The following is a 15180-nucleotide window of genomic DNA, read 5'->3' as shown; positions in this document are numbered from 1 at the left end:
TCATACACAGTCATGACGTCATAACATCCTCTTGACAGTCACATTGCTGATGCTTGGACATAGTTATTGCTAATATCTCTGTTATTTTTTGGACTCTCTGTTGTGTCACATTGGCCCATCTGCGATTATAACTTCAGCAAATTCTGCAACGTGAACGAAACCTATGTAGTGTAATGAGGATCTACAGCGGCAGGGCCTGGTCTGTGGTGAATAATTGGAGGGGTCAGCGTCTGGCCACAGGCTCCCCTCTGCCTCGCTCTTATCAAACGCTATAGCTCAGGGCTCTGGGCTGCCTGTCTGCTGTACAGTATATGTGTGTGCGCTCGGGAACAGCGTGCGTCTGTGCAGGAGCAGGAGTGATTGAATCTCGGCTCTTTAATTGCGGCCTGGGGCTAGACACAATGCACGTCTATCTGGGAACAGGAAGCTGGTGTGGCTATGACCTCCCCCCCTTTGCCAAATAGTTGATGCAATAATACGGGCGGCATATCGGCACACAACCACACAGCCATAGATCTGCTGCCAAAAAGGAGGGAGAGACGGAGGGAGAGCGATGGCAATAACGCACGATGTGTATCTGTGGCCAATGGATACGGATGTGATGGGTTCAGGAAACCGCAAGTTTAACCCATTGGGAAGTTTGATTGTTTAAAATTTGCACCTGGTCTCTCCGGTAAAAGATATCAACAAAATAGATTATGATACAATGAAGCCCACTGATCTGATAATCTCTTGTCTTGGAGTGGTAGGGCATGGTTTTCAGGCACTGGTGTACAATCTCTTTAGCACAAACGTGGATCAGCAGCAGCTTTTTTACTCACACAGCATTCTCTCATTTACATTTCTGATTTGGAGCCCTAAGTCTACACACAACATACAGACATGCAACTTCAAATTAAATTAGGTGCAACACGCCTACAAAATGCTCTATTCATTCATACTGTTGCTGTTCGGCTTCTATTTAAAGATAAATATTCCCTAAGAGTGCTTCGATTGGCCACTTGTTCAATTCACAAAGTACCTTGTGCTAGAGGCCAACCGATATATTGGCCAGCTGATATATCAGGCCGATATTTTAGTATTTTACAATCAGCTATCGGCCGATATTGTAAAATATTGTAAAATAACGTAAAATATTGTAAAATAACCAATATCTCTGGACCCGAAAGCTCAGAACTTTAAAATGAGCACTCCTAACTTCTTAGGCCTGAGAGGAACCGAGAAACATCGCAATGAAAATTAGTCAGAAGTTTGTAGACCTGGGATCAAGTACCTACTAAACATGATTGTCCTGAAATCTGCCCAATGACCCCATTTAAGGGGCCCCCTAGTGTCATAGGTAACACTGACACATTTTACAGTTCAGAAGCATCATCCACAGGATTATAGATGAGACATTTGGATGTCACGTGCATATCGGCATCTACAAACAAAAATCCCCCAAAATCAGCCATATTGGTCGACTTCTACCTTGTGCTATAACCAATAATTAAATAACTATTCACTTTGTCTCCTATATGTGCGATTATGCTGTACTACAGTTTACCTATGTTTTAGCATTGCATAACACTGTAAGTTTTAGGTGAAATATTTAATTCAGCATTCACATCATGGAAGTAATGTCGCTCTATGGACTATGTTACCAGTTACCAGATTTTGCCCATGACAGTCAGTGATTGGTGTTTTATTCTGAACTGTACAGGAGAAGCATTTGAAAAGCACAAAACTACAACAAATGATTATAATACTTACTAACAGATACATATTTCCCCCCTCTTTTGCAGCATCATTACCCACCAGCATCCACTTGCATCAGCTTTACTGACGCCTCTGTTTTTCGCACACTTCTTGACACTCTTTTGGCTAATACCTGAAATAACGAACCAATATTTACATCAAAGCCTGACTCAGCTTCCTCCTTTGGTGACTTATGATCCATGCATTTGATAAGCACAACAACTTTTACCGAGAATCACCACATCCGTCATTGGTCTCGGCTGCTCTGACGTGATATACAGTGAACAGCGGAGTGTGCGCTTGTTAATTTTTCTAAAAGGATTTGGATTTTAATCTTGCGGCGCAATACTAAAAGCCTGGCTGCCCATAGTTTCCTTTAAATGGCAGCTGAACTGTACAGCGCAAGGAACAACTATTCGAGAAATATCAAGTTTTACACCAGGTGGTCAGCTCATTTTTGACAGGTTTTTTTTTAGTCTAAAGACGGCTGTAAAACAAGTTTAGGTTTCAGACAGGATGCGTCGTTAGCCACATGAAAAACTAGCGGCTTTTTCCAGTCACGTGCCAGTGATTTATTATGACTAGATTGGATGTCCGAGTGCTTGATACAGCAGTGGCATTAGGTAACCAGACACCGTGTACTGATAGACTGGAGCTCTTTATTGGAAGCAGGGAAATGTACTGCACAGTTAGTAATTGGTAATGCATATGCTGTGATTTGAATCAAAGGGAGTCTATTAATGTCTATTACAAAGAACAAATTGTCAAAGTTAAAACAGAAATCTCGCATTCCCTCTTTTGTTGGATTGTTTTAACGAAGGGACGTTCCTGCAAAATGGAGGCTAAATAAAATTAAAACTTATGTAATTCAGAAATGGGCTTGATTTTACATCTCAAAAGGTCTTGTGTCCATGGGCAAGTAGTGACACTGGGAAATTGTCCAAAAACCTATTTTATATATTCCCTGAATAACCTTTCCTCCACAAATGTGTATATTTGTATGGGGTACCAGTGGTGTAGTCTATGTGATACGCTGGTATACACTGTATAACCACTAGAAAGCCTGCACCACTACAAATTGAGCAAAGATTCCTATCACTCATTGTTCAGTGTTAATTTTGCACTTCTGTTTCAGCAAGTAGCTGTGTCCTCCCCTGAAAACGTTTGACCGGCATCTCATCCCTCTTTCTCTTTCTGTCTCTACCCAACACTGACACACACGCTGTGTTCCCTGCTGCACTCATGCACAATTGCGTAATGTCACGGTCAGCTCGGCCTCCCCAGTCGCCCCTGCCATAGACACTTTCCCGGGCCCGCTCTGAGAGTCAACAATGTCGGCCCATTTATTTATTTTCTCCGTCCCTCTGCAGCGGCTCGTGGGAGCGGCTTTGGGCAAAAGCAGAGACAGGTGTGGGCTCAAAACAAACAAGCTGTATTTTACTACAAAGCGCTGAGATCTGCGGAAAAGACACTGCATAGTCTGTTCGAAAAAGTTCCATAATGCACCTTTAAAGAGGGGGTATTATGCTTTTTTCAATCATATAGCACCAGTCTATAGCACACTACAATGATGACGAAACCTTCTGTTGGTTTGTAAATGGAGTAAATTTAAATAACTGCCTTGTATAAAATTGCTCTCTCAAAATGGCTGCAGGAATGTCTTGAAATAGGCCTCTGTCTCTTTAAGAACCCCCTGACCCTTTCCGACACGCCCCCTCCACACGCTGTTTGTGGCATCAGTGGGGAGGGGGTTCTGCTGAGGAGCAGTGGTTGGTTACTCGGCTGGTGATGCAAGCTCGGAGGCGTCACCTATCTCTAAAATGGCTGCCATCAGAGTTTTACAGATTACTCAAAAATACGTGAATGTGCCAGGGCAACACTTCAGGCATGTTTTTAATGAAGGAATGACATAATAACATGATGTAAAGCTTGAAAAAGTAGATTTTGCATAATACCCCCCCTTTAAAGGAACAGGCCACCATTTTTACATACTGAGATATGTTCTTACCTGAGCTTAGACGAGTTGTATGCCCTGCCCTAAATACCTGTCTGGTCTTTGTGCGTGCCCTCAGTCACGCAAAACGGCCAAAGATGTTGTTAGCATTTGGCCTCTCCCAGTTTATTCCTATAGCTCCAAACGGGGGTGAAGTTAGAAGCTACCACGCTCTTCCACGGGCACAAAGACCTGACAGGTACGTATCAACTTGTCTAAGCTCAGGTAAGAACATATCGCAGTATGTAAAAATAGTGTCCTGTTCCTTTAAATGTTGTCTTGTTTTCAGAGCCGGTGTATGAGTTTACTGGTTGAGCCCCAAATTCTTTCCGCTTTATATGTGACTCCGAAGAATTTTGTTTCTTGAACCCTTTGAATGTTCATCCTGTTGATTTTTATTGACACATGAACTGTTTTTCTTTTACTCATACAATTTCTTATTTGGAAACATCCAACAATAGGATACCTGTTCTTATGTCATTAATCTACAGAAAAGGTTTTCTATTTACAACATTTCAACTGCTGGGCTTTAAATGCTTTTTTACAATTCACTCATATTGACTTGTATTTACTTGCCCATTGTCAAATTTATCTAGTAACACTGGCACACATTATGAAAAAGTGCTTCACGCACAAATACAGATCTTATTTGTGTTGTCATTTGGTTTGTTATTTAACCTTGAGACGTGTCGCTATGGAGACTAATGGATATATTCAGCACAATGTAAATAAATATATCTTTGCGTGCTTGTGTATCAATCCGTGAGAGGAAGAGTAGATGCTTCAGTCCCCTTTAATGGCCCTTTTGAGATGAGAGCGTCCGATTAGCCTCGGTATCAGCAGGTTGGGGCTAAAACAGCAGTAATGGCTTCGTGCACCTCTTAATTCAATCACAGCAGAAAAACAAGAGGCGGCAGCGGAGATACAGCGCACCTTATCAGACAGACAGAGGCTGCACTAACGACATTACCGCTCCCAAGTCCTTTTATGATTCGTGTTCTTTTTATTTGATCAGACCAGAATAAAGAGCACAAATGTAGGTATTTACGGCTTTAAAATGACCACTTCTCCCTCGACTAAGCTGGTTACTGACATTCTTCCACATGCAGGTTTTGGCTCAACCGAAGTACACATGTGGATAGCATTGTTATAATGATATATTACATTTACATAGCTGGTAAATGTAATACAGACAGCATGTTTGGAATTGCCCATATATGGTCATGTTCGAAGCAGCCAGGGGGAAAACAAAGAGAAAAAAATGAATTTTCTCCCCTTTTTCCACCATTACTTAAAGCCGCACTAACTCATGCCCTTAGAGGTCATAAGCGCCACTGAAGGTGTCGTAGCATGTTGTGTTTTTTTGCGCATTATTTGTCCGTGAGAGTAAATACTACGCTGACAGAAAAGACAAAGGCAGAGAGGGATATTTTACATCCAATTACACAATGGAGATACTTTTTTCACTCAGACTTGGCTATAAATACTGTTTAAGTGGCGCTAGCCCGCAGCTAGCTTTGCCCGTTAGCCTGTTAGCTTCTTCTTCGTGATTCTATTAGTGTGTATTGGTTGCTCCGACCCGATGGCAGCAAGTTGCAATTGTGGTTTTCTGGCCAGAGACACCAGGGGGGGATGAATCATCCCATTAACACTTGTATTACCCCCACAGGGACTATGGAAAGGATTTATTACGGTAAACAAGTTGCAGTTCTGCTATAAACAAATATGTTTTTTCTACTAAATAAAGATACAGAGACATGGAGAGGAGCAAAATGGTTAAACAGCCCCCAACCCCCGCCTGAACCGAGCACATTTTCCTCCAGTTTGGCTTTACCCAAATTTGAAAGGTTCTTGAAAAAAGCTTCTCAATCACAACATAAACGAAAAAGAAAAACGAAGATGAAGACAGGACAAAAAAGCAACAAAAGAACAACAAATAAGTGACAAATACGTGACAAGAAAGCAATGAAAAAGTGACCAAAAAATGAGAAAATGCAACAATAAAAAGCAACAAGAAAGTAGAAAAAAGAAAAGTAGCAAAAATGTGTTTTTGTGGCTTTTTTATTGCATTTTTGTCACATTTTTATCACTTTTTCATAGTTTTTTGGTCACTTTTTTGTTGTGTTTTTGTCACTTTTTTGTTGTGTTTTTGCATCAGTTTTGTAGGTCTTCGCTTTCAAATAAGGCGTTAGATTGGCCTATTGGCTGTAAGCTTTAAAGGGGGGTATTATGAAAAAAATCGACTTTTTCAAGCTTTATATCATGTTATTATGTCATTCCCTCATTAAAAACATGCCTGAAGTGTTGCCTTGGCACATTCACGTATGTTTGAGTAATCTGTAAAAACTCTGATGGCAGCCATTTTAGGGATAGGTTTGCCTGAGTCCTCCTAGGAACGCCCCCACCTCCTGGAGACGCCTCCGACCTTTCGTCACCAGCCGAGTAACCAACCACTGCTCCTCAGCAGAACCCCCTCCCCACTGATGCCACAGACAGCGTGTGGAGGGGGCGTGTCTGAAAGAGTCAGAGGTTCTTAAAGAGACAGAGGCCTATTTCAAGACATTCGCTGCAGCCATTTTGAAAGAGCAATTTTATACAAGGCAGTTATTCTAATTTACTGCATTTACAGACCAACAGAAGGTTTGGTCATCATTGTAGTGTGATATAGACTGGTGCTATGTGATTGAAAAAAGAATAATACCCCCTCTTTAAGATTTGGGTAAGGCCGAACTGGAGAAAATGCACTCGGTTCAGGCGGGGGTTCAGAGGTTAAAAAATGTTTGACAATGTTTCCTGTTCCTATGACAGTTTTGAAATGTGTTCAGGTTTCATCAGGTCACTTGCTTTATACGGCCAACAGCAAATGGATGAATAAATCTCCAAAACCATCCATTTTTCCCTTCGGTTCGGTGTTAATGGCTTGCGCAGTTTGTCCGGAGCTGTCCGTCACGTGTCGAGGAGAGTTGGCCGCAGCGAAGTATAGAGTGTACCGTGTATTAGTCTGAAGTCTGGACTCAGCACTTCTGTTGGAGGAGACAGGGGACAGCCGCTCATTTCCTGAGTGATTCATAATGCTTAGGTTGCATTACGTTGCATTTGTGAGTTTGAAAAGCACCCACTTGGCATCGCTAGCTTTAATTTAGACGTTATTATTAATGGATGAATTAAATGTATTCAAGCGCCTACAAATGTACTGTGCATTTGGGAACTCAAAAGTGCTTTCTTGTTAAAATGTTTGCCGCGGTTTTCTGTAAGTTAATCAATTTTACACAAGCTGATGAATGCTGTTCTCTGTCATATTTCTCATGTCGACTTGCTGTTGCAGGTTTTCCCTGACAATAATGGTGTTTGTGAACTATGGAGGAGGCGGCTACTGGTTCTTCCAACATGCTCCATGGAACGGTTTGTACTGAAAACCATGTCTAAATCATATAGCTGAAGTATAAATGAAATGATCTCAGAAAGCAGAAAGCCCTGAGACCACAACTTTGATAGCCACTGCTTGTTATTATCAATCCTCCTTTCATTACCAGCCACTGTGGTGCTGTGTAATATTGTAATTTGCAAACAACTACCACTTTTTTAAAACCTAAATTATGTAGACATCGCAGATTGACCCCATTGTAACATCGACTTATTTAACGGGAGCCATTACTCAAAATCAGTGGTGTTTTGAGTACAGCTGTCACTCTAATAATGATCAACCCAGTTTCAAAACAAACATTCGTCATTGAGGTCGGATCCAAAGTACAAAAGATGTTTACTCATTGATTCATGAACAAGAGCAGGTGAGGGCAGAGTGTTTAACAGCAGCTGACAAAATATAGACTTTTATTTACACTATGGGCATACATGTCTGTAATATGATTTGTATTCAGTTAGCATAGCATGAGGATCGTTTTCATGACTGCTGCACTATATACACTACCGTTCCCAAGTTTGAGGTCACCTAAGCCAGTTCTACAGCTTCCCCTATCAGCAAAACAGTTTTCAGCAGTGCTAGCATAATTAATTACCCTCTAACACAATGTACCACTAAAACACTGGAGCGATGGTTTGCTAGAAATGCGCCTCTGTACACCTACGTAGTCCATTAAAAATCACCAGTTTCCAGTTAGAATAAGAATTCACAACATTAACAATGTCTAGACTCTATTTCTAATGATTAGTTTAAAGCAGTACTAAGTAACTTGTTTACCTTAATAAATCATTTCTGTAGTCCCTCTGGGGGTAATACAAGTGATAATGGGATGATTGGATTGTCTTTCATCTCCCCCTGGTGTCTCTGGCCAGAAAACCAGAATTGCAACTTCGCTGCCTACGGGTCAGAGTCACCAATACACACTAATGGAATTACGAAGAAGAAACAGTATTTACAGCCAAGTTTGAGTGAAAAAAAATCTCTCCATTGTGTAACTGGATGTACAATATCCCTCTCTCCCTTTGTCTTTTCTGTCAGTAGTATTTACTCTCACGGACAATTAATGCTCTGACACCTGCAGTGGTGCTTATGGCCTCTAGGGGTAAGAGTTACTTAGTTCTGCTTTAATGTTATCCTCATTGAAAAAAGCAGTGCTTTTCTGTCAAAAATAAGGACATTTTAAGTTATCTCTTAATAACTTTTGAACGGTAGTGTAGATATCGCCAAATTATTAATATTGCAATAGTATGTGATGCATTTTCCATATCGCAAGAAGCCACAACGCATGGTAACTTAAAAATGTAATTACATTTTCGCCTTTTTTTTTGTCTCATTATTGTACTTACTCACTACTTAGTAATATAATAGACAGAGAGAGAATTAACTAAAATGGTTTTGTGAAATACTTAATTGAATTCTAATATTATTGCAATATTCAAAACATTCAAAAATGTTGCTATTGTTTTTTTCTCATATTGGGCAGCCCTGATTTTAATTTCGTTTTGAGAAATCCAATCCAATCCACTTTATCACATTTAAACAACAGACGTTTCCAAAAGTGCTGCACAAAGGATCATCACAATTGCAATGTAAATGAGCTCCACCGCTAAAAAGAAGTAAAACAGATTAAAAATGAAACAATTGCCAAAAACGTAGCGCCTCCTGCAGTTTGTGCCCACTTTTTATGAGACAAAGGACATAAGCGTTGCCAACTTTCGCTGCATATTGCTGAGTATCTCCTGCTCCCCTAAGAGCTTAATGAGTCACATTTACAGATGCATTTCCGCTTTTTACACCAGACGATTGAGTAAACATTGAAGTAAAGAAGCAAAAAAAATGGTTCTGTCTTTTTTAACTGTTCAGGTTCTTACCAACTTCTTCTTGTATTGTGTTGATCATAAGGCTGTGTTGATCATAAGGCTTTGGCAAGTTTTCACATTGTACAATTTATAATCGGGAGGTGAACCTGGACTCAGTTCAGTTGTTAATTCATGACCAAAAACTTTTCTTCCTCAAATCCATTCCCTCCATCACCTCGTCGGTCTTTAGCTTTAGTAATAGCCTCTTTGTCACTTTCTGCATCGATTCAGACAAACTTTGATTAATCATGTCTTTGCTGCTGGGCCTTCGGTGTCTCTGGACCAAAGATATTTTATGAATTACACCTTCTACAAATGACACAATAATGATAAAGACTTGAGGACATGACATTAATCTTTATTCAATGTAGTTTCTCGATAGAAATGGAGCAGAACGATAAATCTGTTCTGTGGCGTCTTTCAGGTCTGACAGTGGCTGATCTTGTCATGCCGTGGTAAGTGTAAGTTTGTTGTTTTTTTCTGATCCGCCGTTAGAAAATACTCCCTAATACTGAAGTGTTCCTATACTTTACCTTTGTGACTGTAGGTTCGTATTCATCATCGGGACGTCCGTGGTGTTGGCCGTCAGCTCGATGCAGAGGAGGGGAGTGGGTCGGTGGCAGCTGATTCGTAAAGTGACCTGGAGGACTGTGGTGCTGCTGCTGCTCGGGTTCTGCTTCCTCAACTACTCTCCACGGGACGGCCCATGTAAGAGCATTATATAATTTATAGGCCCTGTACCGGATTTTACAAACAATGGAATCGGGGACGAGTAAAGTTGTGCATCCCTAACCTTCCTAACTTTTTCTCAGGGACAAGTTAAAAAAAAACATGTTTAAGGTGAGACACTACAGGTGAATAGGGAAACTTAAAAAAAAAAAGTTAAACCTTTGCTGTAGATTACTGGCATAAATGTGAGATTTTTGGGGGGCATTTTATGTTTTCATTTGAAAATAAGGCCTTTTATGCCTGAAAATGCCCAAAATTTCTATATTTTTGGCAACAAAATCTTAATAATGAATCAAGCCAAGTTTAAATGTATAGTTTTATTTTGTTGACATATTAGTTACAAAGACTTTTTCAGAGGGGATTTTGTTTAGTTTAAAAATTGTATATATTTTTTTCAATTTAGCCTTGTTTAAAACTCAACAAATCAAGATATGGGTTTGATATAAAAAAAAAAACCTTGGGGAAAAAAACTTTTTCCAAGACTGGAAAATCTGAAGTCCGTGCTATTGATTAAGTAAATTAATCTATGGCGAAACATTGTATCAGTGCAATAATTAAACTTTTTTTTTTTTTTCGGTGAATGTTTATTTGTTAAAGGGACCATATGTAGTTTAAAAATGTTAAAATTAAGTATTTTCCTCCCCCTACATGTTCCAGCAATGTCCTTATGTGCCGTTATGCACAAGCTTAATATAGAACCTGCAGTTATACGTAAGACCTGAGGTGGCAGTAGCGAGTATAAAAATGACCAATTTGCATCTAGTCCCTTTAAGAGACCAAACTGGCCCAAAACGTGAAAATTGAAAATAGTTTGTTTTGCCTGTAGTTGTTGTTAATTCGGGTCCGAAGTGCCGTCATGCACAAGCTTAAAGGGGGGTATTATGCAAAATCGACTTTTTCAAGCTTTACATCATTTATTATTTCATTCCCTCATTAAAAACATGCCTGAAGTGTTGCCTTGGCACATTCACGTATTTTTGAGTAATCTGTAAAAACTCTGATGGCGGCCATTTTAGGGATAGGTTTGCCTGAGTCCTCCTAGGAACGCCCCCACCTCCTGGAGACGCCTCCGAGCTTTCGTCACCAGCCGAGTAACCAACCACTGCTCCTCAGCAGAACCCCCTCCCCACTGATGCCACAGACAGCGTGTGGAGGGGGCGTGTCGGAAAGGGTCAGAGGTTCTTAAAGAGACAGAGGCCTATTTTAAGACATTCACTACAGCCATTTTGAGAAAGCAATTTTATACAAGGCAGTTATTCTAATTTACTGTATTTACAGACCAACAGAAGATTTGGTCATTATTGTAGTGTGCTATAGACTGGTGCTATGTGATTGAAAAAAGCATAATACCCCCTATTTAATATATTACACTATACTTAAACTTCCATCTAGTCCCTTTAAGGAGCAAAATAGCACTTTACTGTCACTGTAATACTAGCAAGAACGAGCCCGTTACCACGATCCATAAAAATGCTTTTTATTTAGATGTCCAGTTCTCAAGTGTCTGCTTTAACGTACTCAAGGACACACATCTCATTTCACTTCTAGAATTATAATCATGTATATTCATTATGTACAGCATTTCTCAAGCTGTGGTCTGTCTTTGTAGAAACTTTAGTTTAGACACATATTTCAGCTGTACTTTTGTATTTTCAGTCGGTCAGTCTCTCGGACACATTTCTTTACGCAGCACTAATGCTCAATGGTTGTCCACATATTTTGTCAACCACAGTGCGTTAATGTGCCGTGTCCAAACCACCAACCAACTTACATGTGAAATTAAAGAATAAAACCTCATAAGCCCATTGCAGCCTCAGCAGGTTACGTCAGGAGCTTAAAACTTCATTGCTGTCCAAGACCTTAGCGCTAACTCAATTTGTGTGTTGCAACAAGGCCACAGTCTGCGCAATTTATTGGTTTCATTATATTGGAAAAGCAAACCACGTGATCTTTGAAGTATCACACATGGATAGCTTTACAGAAGAAATTCACCAGAATCTATAAAACACATTTCACTAAAAGGTTTTGTCTAAATAGATTTTGGTGCATTGTTTGGGTGAAAGTGTGAGAATCTTGCGCTAAAATCCTAATTTTATTCACTGGGGGACCCCTCGCCATTAGCCCACCCCAGCTCTAATGGACCTTCCTGCATGGACGTCTCTGTAACTGGTTTAACTAAAATATTGTTATTGCATGTGTAGTCTCCAAATCCTGCGCCGGGGGACGTTTAACGGGAGCAGATCGAGCGAAAACAAGGCTGCGGTAATGGACAATTACAAACAGATAGAGTTACAGCCTTTGCAGCTGCTGCTCTGCTCAGCACTGTAGTGACTGTACCATAAACTCCAGTCGCTCTCACAGGACGTCCCACACAGATCGTTCCTAGAGTCTGATCTAATAAAGCCTGGGGAGTCACATGACCTCAGAATCACTACGCCGCAGCGTGAGGTGAGAGGGACAGGCTACAGTAAGGTCTAAATAATCCTTTTTTTTAGTACAGGATGAAGCCCAGGGTGAAAGGGGGTAAAGGGCGGGGCGGGACATTCAGCATATTTTTGGAGCCAGAAGCTGAACCCATGAAGATGGGACTGGAAAAGTATTCACAATATCCTATATGCACGCGAGCACTCTCATCTCGTTATTTTATTTATTTATTGGTTTATTTGGTCGGGACAGTGCATGTTAAAGAGGTATTGAGGTAAGAGGTAAAGAGGTATTATGCTTTTTTCAATCACATAGCACCAGTCTATAGCACACTACAATGATGACGAAACCTTCTGTTGGTCTGTAAATGCAGTAAATTAGAATAACTGCCTTGTATAAAATTGCTCTCTCAAAATGGCTGTAGCGAATGTCTTGAAATAGGCCTCTGTCTCTTTAAGAACCTCTGCTGACCCTTTCCGACACGCCCCCTCCACACGCTGTCTGTGGCATCAGTGGGGAGGCGGTTCTGCTGAGGTTGGTTACTCGGCTGGTGACGAAAGCTCGGAGGCGTCTCCGAGAGGTGGGGGCGTTCCAAGGAGGACTCAGGCAAACCTATCCCTAAAATGGCTGCCATCAGAGTTTTTACAGATTACTCAACAATACGTGAATGTGCCAAGGCAACACTTCAGGCATGTTTTTAATGAGGGAATGATATAAAAACATGATATAAAGCTTGAAAAGGTCGATTTTGCATAATACCTGTGCTTAGCCTTGGGCTAATTTACATCCGTCGCCCCCCACTCACACTTTCAAACACACTCTCATTCATTCAGGCCTATTGTACATGTTTTTAGTGATAGGGGAATCCGGAGTACCTGAAGGAAACCTACGCAGACACGGGAGAACATGCAGACTCCACACAGGAAGGCAAAATATTTACTCAAGTAAGAATAAAAAAGTAAAGTTTACTTGAGTAATTAATTCATGTTTCAGTTTGACATAAATTATGAGAAACTTAAAGGGGCTAGATACAAGTTGGCCATTTTATACTCACTACTGCCACCTCAGGTCATACGTGTAACTGCTGCTTCTATATTAAGCTCGTGCATGACGGCACTTCAGACCCGAATTAACACCTTTTTGAATGACAGTGCAGGATTGTAGAGGCAGTTGTGGTGGACAGGTCTGGGCTCATTCTACACATTAGGACATGGCTGGAACATGTAGGGGGAGGAAAATACTTAATTTTAACATTTTTAAACTCTGTATAGTCCCTTTAAGTCTTAGTGATTTTCATGGGCAACAACTTGTGAGGAGGAAAAAATGTTTAAACCTTTTGGTACAATTAATTTCCGGTGAACTCGATTTAACATGGTCACTAAAAGTTCTAAGAGCATTGATCTAATGTTTTGTTTGTAAAATGTGCGGTGTCTTCTGGTGATTATTTGGGCGTGTGAGATGCTGTAAATTTCAGCGTCGAGTGTGTGACCGGTATTAAATTAGCAAATGCCTCGTTTGTAAAAGCTTCCTCTCGTCTTGTGAAAGCAGAGATTTCCGCCTCTTTATTTGATTTGTCTTGATCAATATTTTGGATTATACAGTGTTTTACCGCGCTTTGAGTGACAAAAAAGGTTTTCAATTAACTAATGTGTAGATTACCATCAATCTTTTAACCCCGAAAGCCCGTCCCACCGCGGCAGGAGATAAAGGTGCGCCTCTGATTAGCTCCCTGACGTGCACACATCCGGGCGGGACACTATTTTCTCGGTTGTCGCGGTCCATCATTGAGCCGGAGGAAGCGGGACTTTCTTCAGATGATTGGAGGAAGTTCCTGTGTCCAGCTGGATCCATCTCAGAGTGAATAATTAGCTCTAACTCACAGAAAAAGGCCTTATCATGCAGTTATATCAGGCGAGTGTCGGAGGTGTTCAGCCTCGTATCCATCATCAGAGCTAAAGGCATCCTCGGGCTTCCCACTGAAAAGGCACAGCGAATGAAATACCTTGATTTTATTTCATTTACTGGTCCGTAAAAAGATAAATCCCTGACCAAAACATACATCGCCACCTGGGTGTAACTGTTATGATCTGTTGTTGCTGCAGTTGCTCAGGTTTAGCAACACTATGCACCCAAAGAATGAGATCAGCTGAACATCCTGAATGACCAGGTTATTCCATCAATGGATTCTTCTTCCCTGATGGCACGGGCATATTCCAAGATGATAATGACAGGATTCATCAGGCTCACATTGTGAAAGAGTGGTTCAGGGAGCATGAGGCATCATTTTCACACATGGATTGGCCGCCACAGAGTCCAGATCTTAACCTCTGACCCTCGTATTATACAAATCTAAAAGCCTACAGCCTATTGGCCAGTCTAAGACCTTCAAAACAGAAATGGATCTCTTTTTTTACTTTTTCATTGCTCTATTGTCACTCTTTTGTTGCTTTTTTGTTTTCTGTTTTTTCATTGCATTATCCACCCATTTATTATCACTTTTCATCAGATTTTTGCCACTTTGTCATCGCATTTTTGACACTGTTTCATTGCCTCTTTGTTGCTCTTTTGTTGTGTTATCATCCTCGTTTTCCTTTCGTTTTTGTCACGATTTTTTTTTCAAGAAGCTTTTTAAACCCCATTGAGGATCTTTGGGATGTGCTGGAGAAGGCTTTGCAGTTTCACTGTCTCCCATCATCAATACAAGATCGAGGGAGACAGTGGCGCAGGTGGTAGAGTGGGTCGTCTCATGATCGGAAGGCAGGTGCAAATTATTATGCTTTTTTCAATCACATAGCACCAGTCTATAGCACACTACAATGATGACGAAACCTTCTGTTGGTCTGTAAATGCAGTAAATTAGAATAACTGCCTTGAATAAAATTCTCTCTCAAAATGGCTGAATTTTTCTCTTGAATTCTCTCCTCTTTCTCTTGTCTTGAATTTTTCCTCACTTTTTTGTCAATGTTTTCTCACTTTTTTGTCACATTTCCATCATTGTTTTCGTCTCAGTTTTGTTG

The 15180-nt window shown here is 40.7% G+C and overlaps 1 protein-coding gene across 1 annotated transcript in view; it reads left to right on the top strand.

Moving 5' to 3' along the window:
- The window catches only part of LOC306966004 (heparan-alpha-glucosaminide N-acetyltransferase), a 57796-nt gene that overhangs the window by 13041 nt on the left and 29575 nt on the right, over positions 1-15180 (top strand). Inside the window, exons 8-10 of the mRNA XM_079560635.1 lie at positions 7056-7132; positions 9435-9465; positions 9558-9718. Coding sequence (XP_079416761.1) covers positions 7056-7132; positions 9435-9465; positions 9558-9718 — 269 coding nt within the window. The remainder of the gene's footprint in view (positions 1-7055; positions 7133-9434; positions 9466-9557; positions 9719-15180) is intronic.

This window comes from Gobius niger (genome assembly GCF_951799975.1).
Source record: "Gobius niger genome assembly, chromosome: 7".
Lineage (NCBI taxonomy): Eukaryota > Metazoa > Chordata > Actinopteri > Gobiiformes > Gobiidae > Gobius > Gobius niger.
Note: the sequence above shows the minus strand (reverse complement) of the source record. Positions and strands in the feature narration are given on the sequence as shown.